Below are 27,613 nucleotides of genomic sequence, written 5' to 3'. Positions count from 1 at the left end.
GCATTTTTCCCAAGCATTCTATACAGTTTTGAAAAGAAGAGTAAATAAGCATAGGTTGATTCTGACCTGTTTATTTGAACTTTTTGTTTGTTTTGACTTAAACACATGTACCAATTTTTTATTCTTTTGTTCAGATATAATTTACATGCCATAAAATTCACCATTTGGAGTGTTCTATTGAGTAGTTTTTAGTACGGACATAAGGCTGTGCAACCATCACCGCAACTTAATTCCAAAACATTTTTATCACCCCCAAAAGAAATCTAGTACCTGATTAACAGTCATTGACCCCTGCCAGTGGTAACCACTAATTTACTTTCTGTCTCTGGAACTGCCTGTTCTCAGCATTTATATAAATTAATTTATACTGTTCTGTGACCTTTGGTTTCTGGCTTCTGTCACATAGCATAATGTTCTCTAGGTTCATCCATTTTGTAGCATTTTTCAGTATTCATTTCTTTTTATGACCAAGTAATAGTCCATTGTATGGATTACACATTTTGTTTATCCATTCATCAGCTGATGACCATTTGGGTATTTCTGCCTTTTGGGTATTATGGGTAATGCTGTTATAAACATTCATGTACAAGTTTTTGTGTCATGTTTGCAATTCTCTTGGGTATATTTCTAGGAATAGAGTTGCCAGGTCATTTAGTAATTGTATATTTAATGTTTTGAGCAACTGCCAAACTGCTTTCCACAGCAACTTTACCATGTCACATTCCTGCCAGCAATGTTTAAAAGGGTTCTAATTTCTCTACATATGTTTACCAAGAATTGATGCTGTTCATTTTAGTATTGTTGTTATAGCAGCAATCCTAGTGGACGTGAAGTGGTATTTCATTGGGTTTTATTTTGCACTTCCCTAATGACAAATGATTAATGACAGATGAACATGAAACATCTTTTCATGTTCTTATTGGCCATTCATATATCTAGTTTGTGGAAATGAGGTCCAGTTTATCTATTTTTTTCCCTTGGTTGCTTGTGCTTTTGATGTCATATGTGAGAAACTATTGCCTAATCTAAGATCGCAGAGATTTGCACCTATGTTTTCTTCTAAGAGTTTTTTAGTTTTAGCTCATGTATTTGTTTTTGATCCATTTTGAGTTAATTTTTTTTTTTTTACATGGTGTGAGGAAGGGATCCAACTTCATTACTTTCCCTATGGATATCCACTTATCCCAGCACCATTTATTGAAAAGATTATTCTTTCCCTATTGAATGGTCTTCATGCCCCTGTTGAAAATCAATCGATCGTAAATATATGGTTCATTTCTGGACTCTCAGTTCTATTTTAACCATCTGAATATCTATCCTTATGCCAGTACTACATTGTCTTTATTACTATAGCTTTGTAATAAGTTTTAAAATTAGGAAACATGAATTCTCCATTGAGGTTCTTTCTTTTGAAGATTGTTTTGGCTATTCTGAGTACATTGCATTTTCATATGTATTTTAGGATTAGTTTACCAATTTGTATCCAAAAAAAAAGGCATCTGGGATTTTGTTAGGAATTGCACTGAATATGTGGATAAATTTGAGTAGCATTGCCTCCTTAACAATATAAATATGTCTTTCCTTTGGTCTTCTTTAATTTCTGTCAACAGTGTTTTGTAGATTTTAGGGTATAAGTCTTAAACTTCTTTTTAAATTTGTTCTCAAATATTTTACTCTTTTTGATTCTATTGTTAATGGAATTGGTTTCTTAATTTCATTTTTGGATTCGTCATTTCTAGTGTGTAGAATACAACTTTAGAAATACAACTTACTTTTGTATATTGATCTTGTATCCTACAGTCTTCCTGAACTAATTTATTAGCTCCAACAGTTTTTGTTTTTTTTTTAACTCCTTCAGATTTTCTACATACAAGATGATGTAATTTGTAATTAGGGGAAGTTTTATTCCTTTCAAATCAAGATTTTTTTTTTCCTTCCATTTTCTTGCCTCATATCCCTGACTCAAACCTCAATTAAAAATTGAATAGAGGGCGGTGCAATGGTGGTACAGTGACAGGATTCTTGCCTGCCGTGCTGGAGACCTGGGTTTGATTTCTGGAGCCTGCCCATGCAAAAAAAAGATGAATAGAAATGGGAAAAGCAGATATCCTCTTCTTGTTCTCAGTCTTAGGGGGAAAGCTTTCAGTCTGTATTCTATAAGGCTAGTTTCTCTGATACCAAAACCAGACAGCAATGTTACAAGAAAACTATAGACCAATATCCCATATGAATGTCATACATGTGGGAGTGTCTTCAATGGAATTTATAGCTTTAGTATACATAAGACAATTCACAGTGGAGACAAGCCCTATAAATGCCATCTCTTTGGAGAAGACTTCGCTCATTGCTCTGGTATGAGAAACACTTGCACTGGAGAAATACTATAAGAATATCATCTCTGTGGGGAAACCTTATTTAATTTTTATAAACTTAGACAGCATGACAGAACTCAAACTGGAAAGAAACTCTCTGAATGTTATGTACATATTATCTTGCCTACTTTATCAATCTAAACCAACTCATGCTTGAGACAGTTTGAATATCACCTATGTAGCAAAACCATTAGTAAATGGTCTAATGTACAACATGAGAGAACTCAGGCTATGTATGTAATGAAATTGGATGAGTTTTCATCCACAGATCCATGTGATAGAAAGATAAGTATTTACTAGAGAATTATACCCCTTAAGGAACTGCCAGATAATTCATGTTGGAAGTGTTATTTATGATAAATCACACAAAATCATTTATTGATATGGCAACGTCTTTAGGACAAGTGAAAACTCACACTATAAAATTCTTATTTGTGTGTCATGTATGAAGTCATGTCTTCAGTGATCACCCATTGCTTAGCATTAACATTCTTATGCTTAGGGAACAATAATCCTAAAGTCAATTTAGGAAAATCATCAGCTGGATTTCACATCAGAAAATTCATAATGGAATATAAAGTACTTTATATTGACCCTTTACTACACAGTGTAGCAAAATAAGACTATTGAAATTAAGTAGGACAACAGTGTAGGATTTTGAAATCACATGGGTTCACTAAATGATGAATTTTATAAGAAGTAGTACAAAGTGAGATTAATTGGCTAGACCAAGTAAGTATTTGTATATATATAAGCAACAGATAATGTTGCTGAAAATCTTTCAGCCACGTTCTTATTTTCTTTTTATGCAGTTCTAAACACAAAGACTTGAATCAATCAAAATAACTTTGAATGTTAACTCAAATATTTAGATCACAAAATTACAATTCTTAACTATTGTTTTAGTACTATAATATATGTACATAGTAAGGGTGAAAAGAAGCATAAATAAGCACTCTTTAATATTGAAAGAAAAAAGATTTTGTTAAGACCTGTTTTGTGCCCCAGTGTATGATCTATCTTGGAGAACGTTCCATGAGCACTAGAGAATGTCTATCCTGGTGTTTTGTAGTGTAATGATCTATATATACCTGTTAGGTCTAATTCATTTATCACATTGTTCTATCTGTAGAGGGTAATGGTGTTCAAAGTCTCCTATTTTTGTTGAAACATCTATTGTTCCCTTCAGTTTTCCAGCGTCTGCCTCATATACTTTGGAGCTCCTTGATATAGGAGCATAAACATTTGTGATTATAATTTCTTCTTGGTGAATTGTCCCTTTTATTAATATGTAGTGTCTTTCCTTATTTCCTATGACCTTACATTTAAAGCCTATTTTGTCTGATATTTTATAGCTATTACCGTTTTGTTTTGTTTTGTTTTTTGGTTACGGCATGCTTGAAACATCTTTTTCCATTCTGTCACCTTCAATCTATTGTATCCTTGGATTAAAGATGAGTCTCCTGTAAGCAGCATATAGAGGGATCATATTTCTTAATCTATTCTGCCAATCTGTATCTTTTAATTGGTGAGTTTTGTCTATTGACATTATTAGAGTAAAGGCATTTCTTGAATCTACCATCTTATCCTTTGGTTTTTATTTGTTACCTCTATATTTTTCTCTCTCTTTTTGTCCTCTAAGTTACCCCTGCTGATATTCTTCAATCCTGTGCCCCCCTCCAGGCCACCCACTCCTGTCTCTTTTTTTCAGCTAACAGAACTCCCTTTAATATTTCTTACAGGGCCGGTCTCATGTTGACAGATTCTCTCATTCTTTGTTGTCTGTGAAAATTTTAATCTCTCCTTCTCTTTTGAAGGACGGTTTAGCTGGATAAAGAATTCTTGGCTGGAAATCTTTCTCTTTCAGGATCTTAAAGATATCATGCCACTGCTTTCTTGCCTCTTTGGTGCCTGTTGTGTAGTCTGAACTCAATCTTATGTGGTTACCTTGTATGTGGTGAGTCGCTTTTCTGTGACCACTTTCAGGACTTTCTGCTTCTCTCCTTATTGACAAATAGTATGTCTTAGATTTATTCTCTTTGGGGTTCGTTGGGCTTTGATTTGCATATTTATTATGTATTTTATAAGGGTTCAAAAGTTTTTCCCCATTATCTCCTCTAATCTTCCTAGCCCTTTACTCTTCTCCTTTTAGACATTGCTGATTCTTATATTTGTGCCCTTCATGTTTGTCATTTCCCTAAGATCCAATTCCAGTTTTCCATCTTTTTTTTTTACCATTTGTTCTTTTGTGTTTTTTTATTCAATTATCCTGTCCTCTAGTTCGCTTATTCTTTCTTCTGCTATTCACTCTTATATATATATATATATTAATATTTTTATTGCTAAAACGTAACAGACATGGTAGAATGCTTGTCTTCCATGCAGGAGACCCAGATTCAATTCCCAGATCATGCACCCCCCCCAAAAAAAAAATTAACGAACATTCCTAACATAAAACGTTTCATACCTGATAAACAGTCATTGGCTCACAATATTATCACATAGTTGTGTATTCATCACCATGATCATATTTTTTAACATTTGCATCACTCCAGAAAAAGAAAGAAAACAGGAAAAACTCATACATACCATACCCCTTACCCCTCCCTCTCATTGATCACTAGTATTCCCATCTACCCAATTTATTTTAACCTTTGTCCCCCCTATTATTTATTTTTTGCTCATCTGTCCATACCTTAGATAAAAGGAGCATCAGACACAAGGTTTTCATAATCGCACAGTCACATTGTAAAAACTGTATCATTATACAACATCTTCAAGAAATAAAGCTACTAGAACATAGCTCTACAGTTTTAGCTGCTTCACTCTAGCCACTCCAATACACCATAAACTCAAAAGAAATATCTGTATAATGCAGGATATCCTCTTGACTCTGTTTGTAATCTTTCAGCCCCTGACACTTTATTTTTTCTCATTCCTCTCTTCCTCCTTTTGGTCAAGAAGTTTTCTCAATCCCTTGATGCCTGGACCCAGCTCATCCTGGGATTTCTGTCACACACAGCCAGGGTGATGTACAGCCCTGGGAGTCGTGTCCCATGTAGCAGGGGAGGGCAGCGAGTTCACCTGCCATGTCGGCTTAGAGAGAGAGGCCATATCTGAGTAACAAAAGAGGTTCTCTGGGGGTGACTCTTAGGCCTAATTTTAAGTAGGCTTAGCCTTTGCTTTGCAGGAATAAGTTTCCTAAGGGTAAACCCCAAGATTGAGGGTTCAACCTATTGATTTGGTTGTCCCCACTGCTTGTAAGAATATCAGAAATTCTCCAAATGGGAAAGTTGAATATTTCCCCCTTTCTCCCTATTCACCCAAGGGGACTTTGCAAATACTTTTTATTTTTTTATTTGTATACCATTGTTTATAGCAGTGTTATTCACAAAAGACAAAAGGTGGAAGTGTCCATGAAATGAGGAGTGGATAAACAAAATGTGGTGTATACATACAGTGAAATATTATTCAGCTATAAAAAGTGTTGTTTTGTTTGTTGGTTGGGTTTTTGTTTGTTTGTTTGTTTGTTTTGCATGGGCAGGCACTGAGACAAATACTTCTCAATTCACTGTCCAAACCACTTTGGGATTTATCTGGACATCATACTAATCTGGACAAACCAACAAAATCTCAAGATTCCATGAATTTACGGTGTTCAACTAAACTGACATTACAAGTTATGTTAGTAAATGTACTACCCAAAATATAAATTTTGCACCAAATAAACATATTTCCCTTTAGTCTCACAAAGAATTTGAAGTTTTAAGATATGGATGACATCATCCTTTTCCCAATCTTCTGATATACCTTAGTCCTACCCATATCAGCTTAATTCATATCTCTACTCGACGCCTGATCAGTTTTTCAACTTTTAAAACAATTTTTGTATGGGGTACTGCTGATTTTCATAGCTTCAGAGCTGTAACTCTGAGTCTCAGGTATCAGATAAATACCTGAAGTTTCTAGGAAAGACCTTGTTGTATATAAACAGCTTAGTATCTCAGAATTTTGAATTAATAGTTACACTTCCTAAGTATATGTGACGGCTGTAAGAGCTTACAATCTCGGACCCTTTACAATAAGCCCCAACCTGATCTTGACTTTAGTTCCCCGAGTTTTTATATTATAGTTAGTTCCATATAATTGAGGCATGATGATATTTGTCTTTTTGTTCCTGATATTTCATTCAGGATAACATCTCTTAAGGTTCATTCATCTAGTTGCATGCCTCACAACTTCATTCCTTCTTGTAGCTGCTCAGTAGTCCGTTGTATGTATACACTATAGTTCCCCCTTCCATTCCTCAGTTGTTGTGCCCTTAGGCCACCTCCATTCACTGTGGATCATGAACACTGTGCAAATGTCCAGTAGTATTTCCACACTCAGTTCTTCCAGGTATATACTGAGCAATGGGGTTTCGGAATCGTATGGCAAACCAACCCCAGCCTTCTGTGGAACCACCACACTGCCCTCTGTGGGCTGCATTGCTCATTTCCCTACTGACAGCGAATAAGTACATCTCATCCTCCGCATTTTATCTAGCACATGTTTCTCTGTTCATTTTTTTGTTGTTGTTGTTTTTTTTTACATAAGCAGTCTATTGGGAACCGAAGCTAGATCTCTGGGATGTCAGGAGAGAACTCTGCCGCTGAGCCATCATTGCCTGCCCTCTCTCTGTTCGTTTTTAAATAGTTTTATTCACACATCATACAATCCAGACTAAGTGTATAGACATGTCTTTGCCACCATATTCTAGCTGAAGACATTTCCTTTTCTTCCTTTCCCAATCCCCCCACCTGTTGACACTTAGTTTGGCATAATGCCTTTGTTACATGCAGTGGAAGCATATTACAATGTTACAGTTAACTATAGACCCTAGTTTACATTAATTGTACTTTTTCCCATATACCATCTATTTTTAACACCCTGCAATACTGACATTCTTTTGTTCCTCCTCATGCAAAAACATTTTTTAATTTGTACATTTAATCACCTTCATTGTCCACTCCAGGTATTTCTAACATATTTTTGTTGTGGTCTACTGTATGTTTCATCTCTGAGAGCTGCTTATTGTTTAGAATATTTATTGTTTCAAATTCTTCTTTATGTTATTCTAGTTTCTTCTTGATATCCTTTATGTCATTAGCCAACCCACTGAATTTATTTAGATATGTATGCACATCTTTGATTAGTTGTTCCAAATTTTGTGTTTCCATTGTTTTAATTTAGTGGTTTGGCTGGGTCATATGTGCCTGCATCTTCATATGCTTTGTGATTCTCTGGTGGCTTTGAGGCATTTCATTATCTTTATAAGGTTATTTTGAAACTTGAAATCCTTCACTTGTCTAAGGTTTCATATTTGCTTGAGTTTGCATTGCACTTGGTTTGTCATAATTCCCCACCAAACCAAGGCCTGGACCTCATACAAGGGATGCAACTCTATTTGAGCGTCAGTTTAAAGCCAGACAGATAGGCAGTTTGCCAAACTGCACTTTCCATTTCTTCCCAGCAGAAGGTGTGGTTGGGCCTCATCTTCCCCACAGGCCCACCTTTCTCTGACTGCAGCAGCAGGCTAAGCTGGATGGAGACCCAGAGCATTTCCAGCCAGGTTTGCTGGTCTTGATTTGGGCTGAAAGCCATCAGCCCGAAGTTGGGGTTGGGCAACGTGCACCTTGGCAGAGATTCCACTTGTGGGCCCATGAGTCTAGGGCCCGTGGGACTGGGTATTTCAACTGCTTCTTCCCATTAACAACCTGGAAATGCCTGCAAGCTTAGCGGAGTGGGGTGTGGGGCACACAGCACTGCTTGCTTTCTGGTCCTCACCTCTCCATCTGTGTACTCCTGAGGGCTTGGCTCTCCTTAGGGAAAGGGGAATAGTAGGCACTGTGTACTAGCTGGATGATGTCTGTGCACAGGGAAAGCAAATCTCTTGGTTTTTGGTTCCCCGTGGAAGCTCCCTGCTTCTCGAGAACCCCAAGGGCAGATCTCCCCAGCTAGCCTTGAGGTCAGGCAGGAATACAGGGGATCCCCCTCCTGCAGGATCCACACTTTCCTGTGTGCCACCTTTTGTTCTTGGTGGAATCACCACTGAGCACAACTCACCCCATTCTCTCTGTCCCAATTGTTCCACTTTTTCATCCAGGACCTCCCTATGTAGTTTAATAGGCCCTCTCTGGTCACTCACACCCTGGAACTGCTATCTTCTCTAGTTTTCCACGGAGTATGGGTTAAGTCAGCCTCTCCTATTTCACCATTTTCCTGGAAGTCCTTTTAGTTGAGTTTTCAGAGGACATTTCAAGTATTTCCATGTAAGATTAAAGAAGATAATTTTAGTTATATAGAGCAAAGTCCTGAAATGGAGTTTTCAACTTGGCCATAGAAAAGAATCAAGTTACTCTTTTTCAGAGTTGACTGATTTGATTATTTATTGTTGCCTCTGTTGCATATTTGGTAATTTGCTGTCGCTTGTGTTGCCTTATTGATGGGCTAAAGCACTCAGAGTTCGGAGAAAGTGGCAGAAAATAGCCTTTTGAACAAATTTCATCTGGTGGCAGCCTGCTAGGGACGTGTAAGTGAGATAGTTTTTAGAGGATTGGATAATGTTTATGAATAAACCATCAAAGGACTTTACCTATCAGTTTTCTCCACAGATTTATTTGGCTTAACACTAAAAAATAGCAGGATACTGAATCATAAGGCTATTACATACCCATTGTCTACTATCCTATAGAAAATTATAATGTAAAATACATTCCCTTTTCTTGCCTTGCCTCCCTTCATGGGTTTTTAATGTACCATTTCACAAAGATGTCAGTTTCTAACATAGTAAAAATATATATTTTTTGTATTTTTCAGAGAGAAATATAAAATTGATTAACACTGAAATTTACAGTTGTAACATTAACTATAACATTTTATAATTTATAAAATGTTATATTTTTTGTATAATAAATGTTATATTATTTTTTGTATAATTTATAACATTTTATAATTTATAATATAAATATAAATTAAATTTATATTTAATTATAAATTAAATAACACGTATATGTGACTGTGTAACAGTGACCAACTTTCTCAATCTCTTGGTTCTTTCCTTCCCATTCAGCTCTTTAAAGATCTGCTAAAAATCTCAAAAGAAGGGAGTTTAGGGATTATGCAATGATAGAAATGTTAATTTTCTTGTTGAAGCTATACCGGTATAGTATAGAGCCTGTTCTATTTGTTATATACTCCTAGAAATGAAATCAATGAGTTTTGTAAAAGTATATACAAAACAAGAAGTGATCAAATATACATGATCAAATATCTGCTTGTCTTCTGCGTCAAAGACTTTTTTCTTCCATTGTGCGTTTTTTATTAAGATAGTTATAAAACTTTAAGCTTCCATTTTTATGCATTATTAAGTAAAATATTTTATTTTATTTTACTATAATCAGTCACAAAGAAGGTAGTATGACCTCTCACAGAAAAACTGAACACAAGTTGTCAGCATATTTCTATAGCTTATGAGAGCTATAGCTCTCATAATTACAGACCTAGAATTAGAACTCAAAATTCATGATTCCAATGTCACATTAGTGTGTATAGGCGGAGTACTTCTGCAAAAGACTGTTGAAACACATTACTTAATATTGACAAAATGCAAGGACAGAGGTTAACATGTAGGGCTGTCAGTATTCTGAAATAACTCAAAAGAGATAAAATAAAAGTGATAAAAATGAGAGATCTGTTGCTTCAAAAGTTCCGTGTCCTTCAGTGACTGAGAGAGTTCAAATAGAGTCAAGAAGCTACTCTGGAGATTACTCTTTCAGTTAGACATTGCTACCTATCATAACTTGCCAAACCCCAACCAAAACCATTCCTGCCAATCCTAAAGAATACCTAGGGTGTTATATAAGATTCTATGAAGGTTCCATGCACTAGGGTAACTTTCCAGAAACCTGGAACCTCCAATGGGTCCCCAGACCAGATAAGTCCTGAAATGCAGAGGGGCCAGCCTCTCCAGAACATCAACTAGTTGGATCTATCCCTCTACCCCATATTATCAACAGCTCCTTCCAAGATGAAAAAGTTAGAATGGGCATAGCCCAAATACTGCTAAAGAGTGGGAGAAAAATCAGAGGTGATGGTGGAGTATGCAGAGAAGGTAGGGTTCAACAAGTAAGTATGATTACTGAATCAGTATATTGATATCTTTTAGTCTCCTGTATCTTAGAGCAGCTAGAAATAAAAACCTAAAATTGTGGAATTGGAACCTAGTACCAAACTCTGAAATCTGTTCTACAGATTTTCTGTAGAATTCTTCTGATGTGTTTTAAAATTTATTGCTTTTTTGTGTATATGTTATTTTTCAAAAAAAAGAAGAAAAAGTCAATTTTATGGTAAATGCACAGATATATGATGATATTGTGAACCACTGATTGTACACTTTGGATGATATGTATGTGAATATAATATATATATATCAATTTGAATATATATTATATATCAATGTAAATATATAATGTGTGTGAATATATAATATATATCAAGAAAATAAAATATCAAAGGAGAAGGAGTTATAAAAGAGAAGGTAGGATTTAACAAATGAGTATGACTCTTGAATCATTATATTGATTTTTTTAGTCCCCAGTGCCTTGAAGCAGCCAGAAGGAAAAACCTAAAACTGTGGAACTGTAACCCATACCAAACTCTGAAATCCATTCTAATTTATTGCTTATAAATATCATATTCATGTTATTTTTCACAATTAAAAAAAAAATCTGTGTCTTGACCAGCAGAGGGCAGTCAGTCTTGAAGTTCAATATTTTCCTGCTCTGTGCTCCCCTTCGGGCCCAGACGCTCAGATCTTTTGAATATAGATATTCAGTATTTTTGTTATACTGAGTAAAGCATCCAGGACTCTTATTTATTTTTGCTCCCAAGACTTAGAAAAGGTTTGATTTTTATTCTGGAACCAGATCTTCATTCACCTCTTGTTCCCTATGTCAAGTCCTGTTTCCCCTTAAAATTAAAAAAACTTGTGTCATCCCTTATGAACTATCTTACAGGGTTAAGACTTAGTACAAAATATGGTCTCAGAGTCAGAAATATAGTAAATCTTTGTCCCTCAGTTCTTCTCTTTATTTAAAATATCCCAGTTTTTCATTTGGTTAACTATTAAAATTCAGAGACACATTTGTATTTTCCTTACTTTTATGATTCGAATTTACGTTAGCTTTTGGAAACGTTACTAATGAGCTTAGTTGGTTCTGTAAAGCAGCAACCAACTCCTCCACTGTTTGATTTGAGGGAACTAAGAAAAACTTCCTGTCCTGGGATATATCCTTCATCTGCCTGTACCTATCTGAATACCCATTTAATTTTCCTTTTAGCTTTAGACAGTGAAGGCTCTATTAAAATTCAAAAATTTCACAAGAAGGGACAAAGTAAGTATATCAACACAAATTATTTCTTTATCAGCCAGTCATTTAGTAAGAACTTGATGGAATAGGACATGGGCAAAAAAGTTTAATTAGTTTTGATTAGGGGATAGGAGTTAGGATTACAGTTTCCTCTTTAAAAATCTTTAGTACCTCCCAACTGACTGATGAATTAATTATGATAATAAGGACCATCGTTGATGAAGTATATAATATAGGTCAATTGCTATCATTTGATCCTCATAGCAACCTGTGAGATAAATCACTATTACTATTTCCCACTCCGCATATTAGGAAATTGAAGTACAGACGAGTGCATTAATTTGCCTGAGTTTGTTTATAGATGAGATAACCATTGTTCACTATTGCTCAATTCTCTTATATATCTTATGCTGCCTAGCATATTTCCTTGCCCATTACAGGTGCCCGGCAATCCAGTTAACTTTTGAATTGAATTAGAGCATGGACTAGCATGAAACTAAGTCACTTTGGATGATGACTTTTAGAAATAGGGGCCTATATGAACTCACTGAGAGCTTCAGCAGAACTCATGGAGCCACTGGTTCATAATGTTGTTGTTTCTACTTCTGACTTATATAGCAGAAATCTAATTTACAAGAAAATGTGGAAAAAGAGGTAGAGGAGATTTTAAAGGTTTTGCTTCACAATACTCTCAAGTTGAGGGGATAAAAATTCAGAAGGCTGGTTATTTTTAAATAGCGTAATTCTTAACATGGTGTTATTTCTCTGAATTTGTAACTAACTGATGATACTTGTTTTTTCTTATTACTGCAGATGAGTTTATCAAGATTTTCATTATAAAAATAAGAAACTTTGTTTAGTGATATAATTTAACAAGTTAAAATAGGTTAACTTAATTGATCTGGCAGTTTTAGAGCATATTAGTATTTCAGTTTGATTAGGCTTTCTTGAAAATCTCTTTATGCTTTGGTAAGTGAATTATTTTTCATCTTTATTGAATTTCATCTTCTGTTTAATGTTATCATCTTTTCATCTAGGTGAATAATACAGGTTAAGGAATATCCTCACATAGAAAAGCCAGTGGAAAAACCATCTCAGAAATAGAAAATACATTGTCCCAAGGGCCTTTTTTTCTTCTTACTAATTCTGAGCTCTCAATTACATCAGTGTTATTGGCACTGACCATGTAGTAAGACCAGAAGCCAGTCCTACTCAAGTTCAGGGAAAGGACTTGGGGAGACAGAGAAAAATTAAACTGATGCTGAAAAGGCAGGTTTGTGCTTTTCTGGATATAAATAATCCATGTATTTTCTATCTTCATTACCATGGTTAATTGACAGGTCATTGTGAAATTAATGAGTCAGAATTATGGACTTGCCCTAATCATAAGTATAAGAATAAAAATGCTATATATTTATACCCAGCTTCAAGAAAGATTGACATCAGAAAGTCAGTCACTATTTGGGGAAGAGACTGCTATCACCTTCGTAAAGTTGTGAATTATAAAAGATATTTCTGTTGGGTTACTGAATGTCCCTTGGGGTTTGTTTCATTTATAACATTGCCTTGGGCTTTTTGCTGCATCCTGTTAGAATGACCTCGTTTTCAACCTTATGCTGGCAGCTGTAGTATGGCTTTTTTCCCTGGATCCTTCAGGCTTGTCACATGACAAGCATGAACTGTGACCCTTTTGTCCCTTACTTGATGATTAGGTCTCTTTATTTTTCCTGTTTAACAATTTTGCCTTACTTTCTTTCTTCTTTTTTCCCAATATCTCCCCTTCTTTTAATTTCCTACCCAGACAGGATTTATTTTGTAGAGATTTTTTTTGTTCAAACATAACATAAATGCAGAAAAGTACAACAGAAACAGGCTTGCTACATTTTCACAGCATGAACATACCCATGCAGACAGTACTCAGATCAAGAAAAATAATATGACCAACACCCCAGAAAACCTGTCCCCTTCTATATTCTTCTCCCCCAAGGGAATCACTATCTTAATTTCATTAGCTTTATCTGTTTTTGAACTTTATAGAAATAGAATCATACAATATGTGCTTCTTTGTGCATGGATGCTTTCATTTAACATTATGTTTGTGGTATTCACTCATGTTTGCAGTTTGTTATTATTGTATCGTATTCCATTGCATTAGTATACCACAATTTATCCTGCTCTTGATGGGCATTTGTATTGTTTGTCGTTTAGGACTATTATGAGTAATAGTGCCATAACATTCTGGTACATGTCTTTGATGGACATATGGCATATTTCTGGATATTTAAATGGAATTACTGAGACATAGTGTATCCTTCTAGCCATTTAACTTAAAAATTCATATAAAATACTGAATTGATTTTAGACAAACCCTTGCTTGGTAGGAAACATTTGTGAACATATATAGATTCAGCTTTAGTGCAGTATATCTAGTTTATAGCTAAGGGATGTACCTCTAGTTGAATAAATGGTAGTTTTGAATAGATAATTCCTGTGTACAACAAAATTGCCACTCATTTCCAGTGACAAGCACTATTAACTTTCTTCCAAAAAGAAAGTTGAGTTGGTGGGTCCATTCTGCAAAAAATCTTATGAAAAAAAAATATATATATATATATTTAATTGTGAAATAGAATATACACACATACACACACAAAGCAATAAATTTGGAAGTACATTTTACCAACTAGCTATAGAACAGATTTCAAAGTTTGGTATGAGTTACAGTTAAACAATTTCAGGTTTTTCCTCCTAGCTGCTCTAAGACACTGGAGACTAAAAAGAAATATCAACATAGTGATTCAGTAGTCATACTGTTTTGTTGAATCCTATTTCTCCCTTACAACTCCTCCTTCTCCTTTGATCCTTCTCCCAATGTTTAGGGATATTTGGATTATGCCCATTCTAAGTTTTTCATGTTGAGAAAGGGTGTCAAACAATATGGGAATAGCGGGATAGAACTGGTTGATCTTAGAAAGACTGACATCTCTGGGTTTCATGACTTACCTGGCTTAGAAACCATCAGAAGGCTTCAGGTTTCTGAAAAGTAGACTTTGTGCATGCAACTTTGTACGATCTCACATAGAACTCTGGGTGTTCTTCAGGTTTAACTGGAATGATGTTGGTTGGGATTTGGCAAACCATAGCAATTAGCAGTATCTAGGTGAGGCTTGCATAAGAGTACCTCGAGAATATCGTTTTGACTCTATCTGAACTCTCTCTCAGCCACTGATACCTTATTTTTTTACATTTCTGTTTCCCCTTTTGATCAGGAAGGCTTTTGTGATTGTACGATGACAGGGCCAGGCTGATCCCTGGATGTCATGTCCCACATAGAGGGGCCAGTAATGATTTTACTTGCACAGTTGAGCTTAGGATGAGAGAGGCCATATCTGATCAACAAAAGAGGTTCTCTGGAAGTAACTCTAAGGCACAATTTTAGGTAAACTTAGCTTCTCTGCTACAGAAAAAGTTGCATAAGAACTTCAAAATCAGGGACTTGGCCTATTAACTTGGGAGTCCCTAGTGTTTGAGAGAATATCAAGGGTTTCCCAGGCAGGAAAGTTTAATAAATCCAAATTTTTTTCTCTAGTCCCTCAAGGGACTTTGTCTATGCTTTTTTTTTTTTTTTAAGTTAAATTTGCTTTATGGTATGCTCTACAATGCAGCGTCCAAGAGGGTAGCCTCTAACCATGTGACAATATACATTTTGTTTATCTGCTCATTTGTTGATGGGTACTTGGATTGTTTCTGTATTTTGGCAATTGTGGATAATGCTGCTGTGAACATCAGTATGCAGATCTCTGTGATCACTGCTTTCAATTCTTCTGGATATTTATTGAGTATGGTATTGCTGGGTCATAGGGCAATTTGATATTCAGTTTTCTTAGGATTCACAAAACTGTCTTCCACAGTGGTTGTACCATTATGCATTCCCATCCTCTGTGAATAAGTGTTCCAGTTTCTCTTTATCCTATATAACATTTGAGTTTCCTGTTTGTTTAATAGCAGCCATTCTTATAGTATGAGATGATATCTTATTGAAGTCTTGATTGCATTTAACTTATAGCTAATGAAGACGAACATTTCTTCATGTGCTTTTCAGCCATCTGTATTTGCTCTTTGAAAAAATTGTCTATTCATGTCTTTTCCCCATTTTGTGATTGGGTTGTTTATTCTTTAGTTTGAGTTGCATGATTTTTTTAAAATGTATTCTAGATATCAAACCCTTATCTGATACGTGATTTCCAAATATTTTCTCTCATTGAGTTGGCTGCTTCTTCACCTTTTTGATGAAGTCTTTCGAGCCACAGAAGCATTTGATTTTGAGGAGTTCCTGTTTATCTATTTTATGTTTCATTGCTTGTGCTTTGGGTGTAAAGATTAAGAGGCTGCCTCCTATTACTCAATCTTGAAGATGTTTCTCTGTATTTCTTCTAGGAGTTTTATGGTACTGGCTCTTATATTTAGGTCTTTGATCCATGTTGAGTAAATTTTTGTATAGAGTGTAAGGTAAGTGTCCTCTTTCATTCTTTTGGCTATTAATATCCAATTATCCCAGACCCATTTATTGAAAAGACTGCTCTTTCCCAGTTCAGTGTATTTGGGGGTCTTGTTGAAGATCAATTGACCATCGATTTGGTAATCTATTTCCACACTCTCAATTTGATTCCTTTGATCAATGTCTATCTTTGTGCCAATACCATGGCACTATAGCTTTATAATAAGCTTTAAAATCAGGGGGTGCAAGGGTAGTTCAGTGGTAGAATTCTTGTCTGCCATACGGGAGACCTGGGTTCAATTCCCGGCCCTTATACTTTTCCAAAACAAACAAGCAAACAAAGAAACACAGATTCAACGAATGGTGCTGCAATAATGGGATACTCACACAGAAAAAGAATGAACTGTGATCCTGCATATAGCATACAAAAGAAAAAAAAAGTAAAGGGATGTATAAATATATTCATTGGGAATACAAACAAGTAAAAATGCCAAACTACTAAAAAAAAAATCAGGACATGTTAGTCTTCCCATTTCTTTTTTAGGGGGAGTGAGGGTGAGAGGTGGATATTTCCCTTACAAATAAATTTGATAACCAGCTTTTCCAAGTCTTCAAAGTAGGTTATGGTAATTTTTATTGGTATTACGTTGAATGTGTAGATCAGTTGATAACTAGTTTTTCCAATCCTCAAAGTGGGTTGTTAGAATTTTTGGTGGTATTACACTGAATCTGTAGATCAATTTGGGTAGAATTGACATCTTAACTACATTTAACCTTCCTGTTGATGAGCATGGTATGTTTTTTCACCTATTTAGATCTTCATTGATTTATTTTGGCAGTGTTTTGTAGTTTTCTGTGTACAAGTTCTTTATATCCCTGCTTAAGTTTGTTCCTACATACTTGATTCTCTTAGTTGCTATTTTGAATGGAATTTTTTCCTTGTTTCCTCAGTTAGGACATTACTTGTGTATAGAAACTTTACTCATTTTTGCACATTAATCTAGTATCCCTCCACTTTGCTGAATTTTCTTTTTTAGCTCAAGTAGTTTTTCATAGATTTCTCGATATTTTCCAAGTATAGGATGATGTCATCCACAAATGATGAGAATTTTACTTCTTCCTTTCTGATTTGGATGGCTTTTATTTCTTTTTCCTGCCTGATTGCTATAGCTGGAGCTTCTAGCACAATGTTGAATAATAGTGGTAACAGTGGGCATCCTTGTCTCATTCCCTATTTTAGGGAGAATGCTTTCAGACTCTAACTGTTAAGAATGATGCTGGCTGTGTTTTTTTCATATATGCCCTTCATCATATAGAGGAAGTCTCTTACAATTCCTACCTTTTGAAGTGTTTTTATCAGAAAAGGATGCTGAATTTTTTCGAATGCTTTTGCAGTTGAGGTAAAGATAATCGTATGATTTTTCCCTTTCAATTTGTTAATATGTTATATTACATTGATTTATTTTCTTGTTTTGAACTACTCCAGTGTGATTGGTATAAACCCCACTTGGTTGTGGTGTATAATTCTTTTATGTGTTATTGGATTCTATTTGTAATTATTGTATTGAGGTTTTTGCATCTATATTCATTAGAGGGAAATCAGCCTGGAGTTTTCCTTTCTTATAGCATCTTTATCCAGTTTTCATGGCAGAGTGATGTTAGCTTCATAAAATGAGTTAGGTAGTGTACCGTCTTCCTCAATTTTTGGAAGAATTTGAGTAGGATTGGTGTTAGTTCTTTTTGGAATGTTTGATAAAATTCCCCTGTGAAGCCATATGGCCCTGAGCCTTTCTTTGTAGGAAGATTTTTGATGACTGATTGAATCTCTTTACTTGTGATTGGTTTGTTGATATCTTCTGTTTCTTCTTTAATCAGTGTATGTTTTTCATGTGTTTCTAGGAATTTGTCCATTTCATCTAAGTTGTCTAGTTTGTTGGCTTATAGTTAGTTGTTCATAACCTCCTCTTATGATGTATTTTTTTTATTTCTTCAGGGTCCATTGTAACAACTCCCCTCTCATTTCTGATTTTATTTCAGTGCTCTCTTTTTCTTTGTCAGCCTAGCCATGGGCCCATCAATTGTATTGATTTTCTCAAAGAACCAACTTTTGGTTTTATTGATTCTTTCTACTGTTTTTTTTTAATTCTCCAATTCATTTATTTCTGCTTTAATTGTTATTATTTCTCTTCATCTATTTGCTTTGTGATTACTTTGTTATTTGTTCTCTAATTCTTCCAGATGTGCAGTTAAGTTCTCTGTTTTTGCTCTTTCTCCTTTTTTCATATAGGTATTTAGGGCAGTAGATTTCCCTCTCAGCATAGCCTTTGCCACATCCCATAAGTTGTGATAAGTTGTATTTTCATTTTCATTCATCTCCAGATAGCTACTGATTTCTCTAGCAATTTCTTCTTTGACCCACTGGTTGTTTAAGAGTGTGTTATTTAATTTCTATATATTTGTGAATGTTCTCGTTCTTTGGTGGTTATTGAGATCCAGTTTCATCCCATTGTGATCAGAGAAAGTGCTTTGAATAATTTCAATAATTTTATATTTATAAAGACCTGTTTTGTGCCCCAGCATATAATCTACCCTGGAGAATGTTCCATGAGTACTAGAGAAGAATGTATGACCTTGTGCTTTGGGGTGCAATGACTTATATATATCTGTTAGGTCTAATTCATTTGTCAAGTTATTTAACTTCTCTATTTCCTTGTTGATCTTCCTGCCTGGTTGCTCTATCTATAGAGGAGATGGTGTATTGAAGTCTCCTATTATTATTGTTGAAACATCTATCTCTCCCTTCAGTTTTGCCAGTGTCTGTTTCGTGTACTTTGGAGCTCCTTGATTGGGAGCATAAATATTTATTGTTGTTATTTCTTCTTGGCTAATTGTCCCTTTTATTAATATGTAGTGTCCTTCTTTGTCTCTTATGATGTCTTTACATTTAAAGTCTATTTTATCTGATATTAGTATAGGTACTCCTGCTTTCTTTTGGTTTCAGCTTGCGTGGAACATCTTTTTCCATCCTTTCGCTTTCAATCTACTTGTATCCTGTGTCTAAGATGAGTCTCTTGTAAGCAGCATACAGCTGGATTATATTCCTTAATCCTTTCTGCCAATCTGTCTTTTAATTGGTAAGTATAGTCCATTAACATTCACAGTTATCACTGAAAAGGCATTTCTTGATTCCACAATCTTAAACTTTAAATTTTGTCAGATCTATATATTCTTTTCTTTCTTTCTCTTTTTATCCTTTAAGTTACACTTCCTGGTACTCTTCAATCTCTTTTTTTCAACTGACAACTCCCTTTAATATTTCTTACAGGGCTGGTCTCTTGTTGACAAGTTCTTTCATGATTTGTTTGCCTGTGAAAATTTGAATCTCTCCCACAGTTTTGAAGGACAGTTTGGTTGGGTACAGAATTCTTGGCTGAAAGTCTTCATCTTTCAGGATCTTAAATATCTCCTACCACTGCCTTCTTGCCTCCATAGTGTCAGTTGAGTAGTCCGAATTCAGTTTTATGTGATTTCCCTTGTATGTAGTAGATTGTTCTTCTTTTGCCATATTCAAGATTTTCTGCTTCTCTTCAACATTTGACAGACTGATTAATATGTGTCTTGGGGAAGCCTATTTGGATTTATTCTATTTGGAGTTTTTGGGCTTCTTTGATTTGCATCTTTATGTCCTTTATAAAGGTTGGAAAATTTTCCCCCATTATATCCTCAACTAATCTTCCTAGCCCTTTTCTCTTCTCATTCAGGGGCACCAGTGGTTCTTATATTCGTGTGCTGTGTTTTGTCCATCATTTCTCTGAAATCCAATTCAAATTTTTCCATCTTTTTTTGCCATATGCTCTTTTGAGTGTTTGAAATCAGTTGTCCTCTCTTCTGCCTCTTCAAATCTGTTGTCGTGTGTCTCGAGTATATTTTGTATTTGGTCTGCAGCATCTTTAATCTCTGTAATACCTGCTGTTTTTCTATTTATTCTTTCAAATTCCTCTTTATGCTCTTCTAGTGTCTTCTTGATCTCCCTTATGTCATTAGTCACCCCATTTATTTTATTTAGTAGAGTTATATAAACATATTTGATTAGTTGTTCCAATGTCTCCTCTGGTGTTTTAGTTTTATTATTATGCTGGCCTGTATCTGTCTACATCGTGATATTCTTAGTGATTTCTGCTGTCTTTATGGCATGTAAATATCTTGATTTGGTTTGCTTTGGAAGTTGATTTCCTTTAGTAGTCTAAAGCTTTGTATTTGCAGGATGGATGTGGAGCAGGATGTAGGGCGCAGGACAAGGCACAACAGTGTGACGATACATTGAAGTCAAGAAGTCAATGCCGAAATTCTGTGATCAGAATTTTTCTTCATTATTTTTTCTATCTGCTCATTACACTGGATAATTTCGTTTGTCTTGTCTTTAACTTGATTGATCCGTTCTCTGTTGGAATCTACTGTTGAAGCTAATGAGTTTTTTCATTTCATCAGTCACTTTGGAGCTCTAAAATTTGTTCTGATTCTTTTTTTTCTTTCCAGTTGTATTCATTCATTTATATTTTAGCAGCAACAGTGACACAAACCCTGAAATTCAGGGGCCATACAGTATATAATATAAAAAACATGAGTTAATGGAGATATGGTAGTGATCATGGGAGTCATATTCAGATTATTATAATACAATGTAAAGTAATTGCTACAGTGAAAATTCTGTGGTGGTGGAAGTGAGACTGGTGGTGGTCGAGCTGGAGCTGGTGAAAAATAAGATAGCATTTGAAATGGGTCTTAAAGGATGAATATATTGTCCTAGAATGGTTTCTTTGCAGAACTTCCCCTCTTGGTAGAGGAACAGTATGGCTGAGATTAAGATGCTTTAGAAAGGGATAATTGGAAATAATGCCTGAGTGAAGCCAGGGTGATAAGTTTATAACTTACTTGATAGATAATATAGTACTACTTATTAAGGATACTCACTTTATATCAAATTAGAAATTTAATTCCAGTTCAGCTTTGCTGTGTGACCAAGAATAGGTTGCTTTACCTTTCTGAGCTTAGTTTTTTCATTTGATAAATAGGGACAGCACCCATGTAGCTTAGTTGCAAGGATGTGTAAAAAAAGAGATAATATGTGAGAAGTGCTTAATGTAGTTCTCAACACATACGTTCTCAACTACTATGAAACCATTGTAGATTTGGTAGGCTTTTACCTATGTATATGCCTATGGAATCATCACCACAATCAAAATAATGAGCATTCATCACTCCCAAAAGTTTCGCATAAGACTTAAAGAAAGCAATCCTACCCTACACAGTAGGGTAGAGCCTGTAAGTGGAGAAATTAGTTAAGTTGCTATTGCCATGGTCTAGGTGAGACAGAATGAATGAATACGATTATGAACTAGGTATGGTGGCAATTTTCCTACTCCAAGCGAATGGCTTGCTAGAGGACAGGGTTGAGTCTTCATCATTATATCATTTCCAGCACCTAATCCAGAGACCAGAGGACAGTGGACTCTTAAATACTAAAATTGATAGATTTTTGCTTTATAAAAGATTCCTTATTTTAAACTGTTTCTTTCCTTATTTTGTTTAGGGCTTCAAGGACAGCCTTGTTTCTGGAACATCCAATCTGACAGCCACCAAACAATTGCTTCGTCCAAGAATCACCAGAGTCTGCCTCAGGGACTTGATATTCTGTATGGAACAGGAAAGGGAGATGAAGTATTCTCGAGCTCTTTATCTTGCCCTTCTGAAGTGATCACCCCACTATCTGTTCACACCCTTGCTGTTTACTGCCAAAGAAGACACAAAGAGCATCATTGCGCTGTCCTGAAATTTCAGTTTTTGAAAAATAATCACTAATAATGGAAGACCATTGTTTACAATTATAAACTTTTATTGTCTTAGCTGTCTTTCCCATAGGGTTCTTAATGACATAATTCAGCTTTGTCTTCTAAAAATCGGTTATGAGGTACAGTTTACACAGAAGTGTATGATGTGTAGAAGGTCTGCCTGCCTGTGCATTTAATTACAGTAAGTTAAGGTACTGTCTATAACTGCTTTATTTGCCAAACTGTTTTCACAAATGAAACATCTTTCCCTAATACAACCTGTATTGTGATGCAGGGGAAAGAAAGGAAAGATCACTACTTACCAAGAAGAATTTATTTAATCCAATATTGACCCTGCCCCAAAGTTAGATTTTCTCGGTTAGCATCAGAAGTTCCTTAGCTAAGTATGATAGCCACCTTCTGTAGCTGAAGGTGGGAAGCAATGAGCAGGGCCTGCCATGACTTTGGTTGGTTGAATCCCAGTTTTGTCAAAACAGAGACAAATGGTGATGGTTTGTGCCTGAGGTTACTATTTCTGGTTCATATAATGGTGTACTGCTTCTGATACCAAGTGAGAGGGCATCCTTGCCAGGGAAACCTTAAAATTGAAGCTGCTGAAATATCTTGCGGAAAATATCGGAAGGACCGGTGGGACATTTGAGTTCAAACTCATAAAGTTAAAATGAAAATTGAATCATAAAACAGGAAAGGTATTGCATATTCCCAATGGGGGCAGGGGGGGCTGGGGTAGAATTGAAACTCCAAAGCGACTGGTATGTGTTTTGTTGAGGTGAAAAAATCAACCAAACTCAACCAAAAAGGAAAATGTATCAAACATTTCCAAATTACATGATTTCAAAAGGAAGAGGTTATTTTTTGTTGTATATTGTTTTAAATCCCAAGAAGGATAGTTTTTGTAAGTTAGAGCTTTTATTGTTCTTCTCTTGTAAAATCTTAGTTACCCTATGTTTTAAACGTCTCGGTGCATTTTAAAAATCCTAATTGGTGGTTAAAAATTTTTGACAATAGGACTCCATTTTGGATTCTATACTTAAAAGGCAATATTGCATCTCACTTTTGGGGATCTTAGCTGTAATATACTATGATAAGCATGTTATATGTATTTATCTAAGGAGGAAGCTGATATTTTGCAAAGCAATCCCTCTTTTTTGTTTGCTTTTAATTCCACCTGTGTGGAATGTGGCTAGTAAAAAACAATAGCTGTAGTTAGAAACACATAAGTAAAGAATGATTAAATCCTCCAAGAAGGTTTACAGAGGGGAAAAAGCTATACTTCTTAGAAAAAGAATTCAGGAAGAAAACCCTCAAATATTTTACTCTTCATCCTGTTCTTCCCATTGGGACTGTTATGGCCATATCTTGTACTATGGTAAGTTTTAAATTGGCCATGTTTTTGTTTCAGCAAGTTGTTGGGTAAAAGGCTATAAATTATATGTTAAGAGTACTTTGAGGAAGGATCTGTACTCAAAGTTGTTTTTGTATATTTAAATGCTTAGCTTTATTTTCTTGTAAAGTGCCGCAGACTCCCATATTTGTGTAATATCTTATTGATCAGATGTTTAAAATTATTTCAGATACAATATTAAAATAATTATTTTATTATAAGAGTAACTTCTTAACTTTCCTCAGTCATTCACTTTACATCCCAGTACCACTAGTAACTTCAGCCCTTGGAGTACTTGTATCTATCTACTGGGCTGTGTATCTTTCTTGTCTCTGTTACTTTGGAGTGTGGGCATTTGGGTTCCGAACCTCACTTGAGATCTAAGTTCACATCTAAGATTGAAGAAGTCACTTTCTTGGAAATAGCTCTAAATTCATTTACTATGTGATTCACAATGAAAGGTAAGTATATTCATTACAAAATCTTTTCTTGGCCCACTAGGATTTTCTTACTGCTTTCTTAGGAAATGGTAAAGAAGTCATACCATTTCTTTCTTACAGGTATTTTTTTTTCAAAATTTATTTTTAATATGCATTTTAAAATTTTGTATTGTTACATATGTCTTATATAAATGCTCAATTTACAAAATGGCCTGCAATTGCATTCTCCTTGACTCACTCACTCAGTATTGGCAAAGTTTAATTCCCCCAAATCTGTATTTCCACGTCCTTTGAAAACTTAGAAGCTCTGAAATTACTAGGTATGCCCTTTTGTTGTTGCTCCAGTGTCAATGATCCACCTGAGTCAAACAGTGACTGTCTACTTAAGACATGGAGGCATAAGTTTACCTTCCTTTGTCTGATCTTTTTAAGCATTGGCATTTGTGACCCTTTGCCTTCAGAATTTATCTTGGGTGATAAACAGAAAAAAAAGAAAGGGCAAGTAACAAAAATTCTCCATTTATTTACTTCTTTTATTTTTTTCTTATTTTGAGGTATGTCTTATATATCATAAATTCACTGATTTCATCCTCTTTTTTTTTTCCATTTATTTTTAATATGGCTGGCCTTTTAAATTTCTCCTTCAGTACATCTTTCTCTTTTTTTGTATGCTGGGTGATGAGGTCACATTTCATTCTTTTTCCATGTGAGTATCCTGTTATTGTACCACCACCGTTTGAATTTTTTTTGTTTGGCGGGGAGGAAGTACATTGGCCAGGAATAGAACCCAGGTCTTCCACATGGCAGGCGAGAATTCTACCACTGATCTAGAGGACTTGTATCCCCACTTTCTGTACCTTTTTAAGAGAATTGTCTTCTTTTAAAAAGAAGCAAAAGTTAAAAATTTTGACACCTGCATTTCTTAAAACCTGCATTTGAGGTAAATTTTGCTTTGTTAGAATTTCAGCAAAACTTTGTGTAGAATTGATACTATTTGTACTAGTTAAGTCATGGTTGCAGCAAAGAACATAAGAAGTATTAGGCATATTCATTAGAAAAACATGGAACCAAGATCTCAGGCTAATTAGGTTGAACTTGAGATAAAGTCCAAGTTATTCAATGAACCTACGAAATGTTTATAAAAATTTTACCTCAACAAGACTCCATGATTCTGTAGGTGATAAAAGTATATTGTGTTACGTGTTTGTACATGACCTGATGGCCATTTTTAGTTTTGTTGATTTTAGTATTACTATAATTTCAACCACTTTGATATTCATCTCTGAACTGACACAGCTGTTTTTTTAAAACATGTGGGCATGATTTACATCTAACAACAGTTCTTTTTAAAAAGTCCTTTTTTTAATTAATTTAAAGTAAATGCCTCAATTAGTATTTTCATATGTGTTTTACTTGTATTGCATTTGTGCGTTTGCTTTTTCGCTGAAGCTGTTTCACTAGTTGGAAATTGGTCCTCGTATATTTGTCACATCTTTCTTTTGGGAAACATTGAGTGACATGGAAACAAGACAACAAAAGTATTCACCATCATCCCTGAAAGTTAGGTAAGAGAAACAGATATGTAATGGTAATGTGGTTAGAATTTATTCACACCTTACCACACTGAATATTTATGGGAAGAAAATATTCCCAAGGAACTCATTTTAAGATTTTGAATTTGTTGGTAAGCCATAGCAAGAGCAATATTACTGGCAACTCCTTTTTAAAATATGCAAGGTTGACATCTTTCTCGGTTGTCTTAATTTGTAGGCATGAATGAGACAGTATAGCCTATATGTAAGAGCATACACTGTAGAGCAAGACTTCCCTTCTCAGTCCTGCCTCTTACTAGTTATGTGACCTTGGACAAATTGTTTAACTTCTCTGTACCTTTGTTTCCTCATCTATAAATAATAGTGCCTTTCCCTGAGGTGTTTGTGACAATGTAATGAGTTGTCATATGTAAAACACTTAGGACAGTATATCACAGGTAGTAAATACTGTATGTGTTTGTAATGATTGTTTGTTACATGATGGATGGCATAATTCTACTTTCTACCACCTCCGATGCTGTATTGATGAAAGTCAGTGATTGCATGCATGAACTTTAGTGTCATATTTAAATATAGTAATCCAGGATTTCAGTGTGTTGTCCTTAGCAGTGAATCTACAAAATTCTTATGTATTACATCGGGGATTGAGGATAGCAGGCTAGCAGAAAGGTATAGTGCTATAATGCAGCCTTCAAATAGAGTATTTTTATGTCCGTAGATTTGCCTAATAACTTCTTTGTAGGGTTCAAAGCAGTAAAGAAACCATACCATTACTCAAATTTCTAATTGAAAACATTATAATGTACATGGTGAATATTCAAACATAAAAGAGTGTGCCCAAAATAATTCTCTTACTTCTCAGGTTCCATGTTCCCCTCTCTAGATTCAACCACTTTTTACCACTTATGTATGTTTACCTCTTTCCAAATATATTCTGTATACATCTGAACACATAGTTGTATATTCCCCCTTTATTTGCCAATGGCAGCAAATGGTTTGTCCCTGGCCATTTTCATAATACCATTATTCTTGATTATATTATGTTCCAGGCCAGAAGGGAGGAGGGAACAGTGATTTGAGAGAAGAATCGAGTATTCCAGTTGTAATTCTGAAGTGTCACTGACAGAACCTTCCTACCATGCCCACCAGGATCCTGGAAACCAACCTGAATTCAGGATCATGCCAACCTTTTTCTGTGAGATTTATATTCCTCTTCATTAAGAATTAATGAATAGAGGAACAGTGTGAAGAGGCAATAACGACCCCCAGACCACCCAAAGCCCATGTGCTGCTTCATCCCTGCCTCCAACACCTACGTCCCACTGCTGTCACAACCATGCCAACAGAAAGGCTGAGGGGGGTTGTCATGCTTAGGGACACGTGTCAACTTGGCCAAGTTGTGGTACCTGTTTATCTGATTGGGAAAGTACTGGCCTGTCTGTTGCAATGAGGATATTTCATAGGATTAGGTCATGATCACGTCAGCTGCATCCACAGCTGATTCCATTTGTAATCAGCCAAAGGGGAGTGTCTTCTATAATTAGTGATGCTAAATCTAAACACGGGAAGCCTTTTAAGAAGGACTTAGAGGAGACAGGTCCCATTCCTGCTTTGGCTGGTGAGCCTCTCCTGTGGAGTTCATCCAGACCATCCATTGAAGTTGTCAGCTTCGTAGCCTGCTTTGTTGATTTTGGACTCTGCGTTCCTGTGGTCACGTGAGACCCTTTTATAGATTTTATATTTGCAAGTGTTCCCTGTTGATTCTGTTTCTCTAGAGAACCCTAACTAATACATCTTGGTACCAGGAGCGGTTCTTAAGAAACAGAATCTTAAAAATGGGTTTTTATGAATGGTTTTCTACTCTGACTGGACTCAGAGACACTAAGGACTCTGATTCCCGTAATCAGAATGACACTCCCAATCCATGGAGTGAGTTGACAAAGGAGATAGTCAAAATATCATCATTCGATTCTCCTAATGCTTCGCTTGTAAGAAGCCAGACTCTGGGGGATAGTGTTTTTGACACCTTTACAGAGTTTTGTAGAAATAAGAGTTATAGAGATGTTGGTTGGTTGGTTGTTAGATACACTGTCTACATTAAGGGGTG

The 27,613-nt window shown here is 35.4% G+C and overlaps 1 protein-coding gene across 1 annotated transcript in view; it reads left to right on the top strand.

The window, feature by feature from the left end:
* Window positions 1–24,516, top strand: part of TAF4B (TATA-box binding protein associated factor 4b) — a 171,259-nt gene extending 146,743 nt beyond the window's left edge. Inside the window, exon 15 of the mRNA XM_077135737.1 lies at window positions 21,871–24,516. Coding sequence (XP_076991852.1) covers window positions 21,871–22,035 — 165 coding nt within the window. The 3' untranslated portion in view covers window positions 22,036–24,516. The remainder of the gene's footprint in view (window positions 1–21,870) is intronic.
* The last annotated feature ends 3,097 nt before the right edge of the window (window positions 24,517–27,613 follow it).

The sequence above is a fragment of the Tamandua tetradactyla genome, chromosome 18 (genome assembly GCF_023851605.1).
Source record: "Tamandua tetradactyla isolate mTamTet1 chromosome 18, mTamTet1.pri, whole genome shotgun sequence".
Taxonomy (NCBI): Eukaryota; Metazoa; Chordata; class Mammalia; order Pilosa; family Myrmecophagidae; genus Tamandua; species Tamandua tetradactyla.
The sequence above is the reverse complement of the archived record's forward strand: the minus strand, read 5'-3'. Positions and strand labels throughout refer to the sequence as shown.